The sequence below is a fragment of the Octopus bimaculoides genome, chromosome 7, assembly GCF_001194135.2.
Source record: "Octopus bimaculoides isolate UCB-OBI-ISO-001 chromosome 7, ASM119413v2, whole genome shotgun sequence".
Classification (NCBI taxonomy): Eukaryota; Metazoa; Mollusca; class Cephalopoda; order Octopoda; family Octopodidae; genus Octopus; species Octopus bimaculoides.
Window position 1 is genome coordinate 48,393,134 of NC_068987.1, and position 2,131 is coordinate 48,395,264.

At 32.4% G+C, this 2,131-nt stretch overlaps 1 protein-coding gene across 2 annotated transcripts in view; it reads right to left on the reverse strand.

Moving 5' to 3' along the window:
- LOC106873839 (protein flightless-1 homolog) overlaps positions 1 to 2,131 on the reverse strand; it is a 70,943-nt gene that overhangs the window by 5,429 nt on the left and 63,383 nt on the right. For both annotated transcript variants that reach the window (XM_014921353.2, XM_014921352.2), the window contains 2 exons: positions 950 to 1,042; positions 268 to 381 (listed from right to left, as the gene is read on the reverse strand). In XM_014921353.2, the coding sequence (XP_014776839.1) occupies positions 268 to 381; positions 950 to 1,042 (207 nt within the window). The remainder of the gene's footprint in view (positions 1 to 267; positions 382 to 949; positions 1,043 to 2,131) is intronic.

Here is a 2,131-nt window from a genome sequence, read left to right on the forward strand (position 1 = left end):
TATATATATATATATATATATATATATATATATATATATATATACATACATATATATGTATTTATACATACATATATGTGTATACATATACATACATATATGTGTATCTAAGGTTTGTAGCAAAGGAAATAGTTTTTATCAGTTTGTTTATGATGCAGTGAGATATAGTTTATTGTGAAGCTGTCTATGAATTGTGTATAATACAAAGTTGAAACAAAATAAAATAAAATTAGGATTTGTAAACGAAAGAAAGTCATAATATGTCACCTGTGCACTCTTGAAGGCTAACTTAATTTCAACATCACTGGTTTTACGACCAACCCAGAGGAATACATTTTCTCCATTGTCAAGGATCATGACATCATCATCTGCCAAATCATCCTGCAATTTAAGATAATTAAGTCATAAATTGTTTCCTAAAATTTTTTTTCTGATTACAGCTGAATAAAACTTAAAATTATATAAAAGAGACTTTTTAACTCATACAGAAACAAATATATTGTTTCTGTCTATTTATACACACACACACAGCTTTTATCTTTTACTTGTATCAATCATTTGACTACGACCATGCTGGGGCACTAGCTTTAAGGTTCTGTTGAACAAATCAACCCAGGTACTTATTTTAACCATGGGGAAATATTACTTTGTTTGGAAAATAAATGGATGTTAGCAACTAGAAGACTATCTAGCAATAGATAATCTGCCCCAACATATTTCATGTATAAGCAAGGAATAGTGGATATTAAAACGATGATGATCTACTGGTGTTAAATGAAATCAAGTAGGTGAATGATGTTTTACAAACTGAGTAGAATACAAATCTATTGTATATTTATCATAGTAGGATTTTAGTTAGTGCTACAAGTTAACAAATCACTTGTTAGAAATGATATAAAACTTTGAATATGTTTCTGTGATATAACTATAAGTTTCATTTGCATTTTACCTGACAAAAGTCGGCACACTTCTCTGATACAGTAAAATAGCCTTTGTCATTTGAGCAGCGGAAAAGACGTGCATACTGCATGAAAGTTGCACTCTGGAATGAAAAAAATCCAAAACTTTAGTCTCTACAAACTGAAAATAATAATTTATTCTTAATAAAAAGCTTGATAAATATTGAAAGAGGATTTTTTTTTTGAAAATCAAAATGTAAATAAGCTAAATGTCAAGGAATTAACAGGAACAATCCATGGAAATGAACTATTCTTGGAAACTGGGATTATCCAAAGAGACCAACTGGGACTACCCATAGAAACTAAAAATATCCATGGAAACTGCAGCTATCTATTGAAACTGACTGGGACTATCTTTGGAAAACCTCTGAAAATGGTATTTGATTTATAGTTTTATTTAACTTTATAAAAGATTTAATCTGACTTTATAATTAAGGGCAAATCACTTTGCTAGAGATCTCACTTCAAGCTACATTTAATGAAAATAACTGAACTTATAGATAATGATAAAATGGATGTGAAAGTACAACAGCTCTGAGGAATTCAATCTGAGACCAAGTTCTCTGAAATTTGCCTCCTTCAGATTATGCTAGTTAAAAAATTTTTTTAATTTGAAAACAATATATGATAATATATAGAAACTAATAAACAAACATTTGGTATCCATTCCAAAGGACAGCACTATGGGGTTACTGGATGATAGGCCAAACTTAATCTGACTTCACTCCTATAATTGTGCTTAGTGCCTGTATAGCACACACCTGCTGTGTTATTGCAATGATTACAGAGCATTTCATGAAGTTTTAGAAGGAAGCAAACCCCTTCAGGTAGATGGCCCTGCTCAGTATGTAGAAAAGGAGTAGGTAGTAACTCTATAAGATGTACCCGGTGCAAGCTATGGACACATAAGAGGTGCAGCAACATCAAAGGCAGGTTAACTAGGAAGTTAGTTTTTGTTTGTGGCAGATGTTCAGGTGCAATAAAGACTGTAAACAAACAGGAAACAACTACTATCTCATTCCAGGGTGAAAAACTAGAGGTAGTCGATAGCTTCCGCTATGTGGGCGACCAAGTTAGTAGTGGGGGTGGGTGTGCTGAAAGTGTAGCTGCTAGAATAAGAATAGCCTGGGCAAAGTTTAGAGAGCTCTTACCCCTGCTGGCGACAAAGGGAC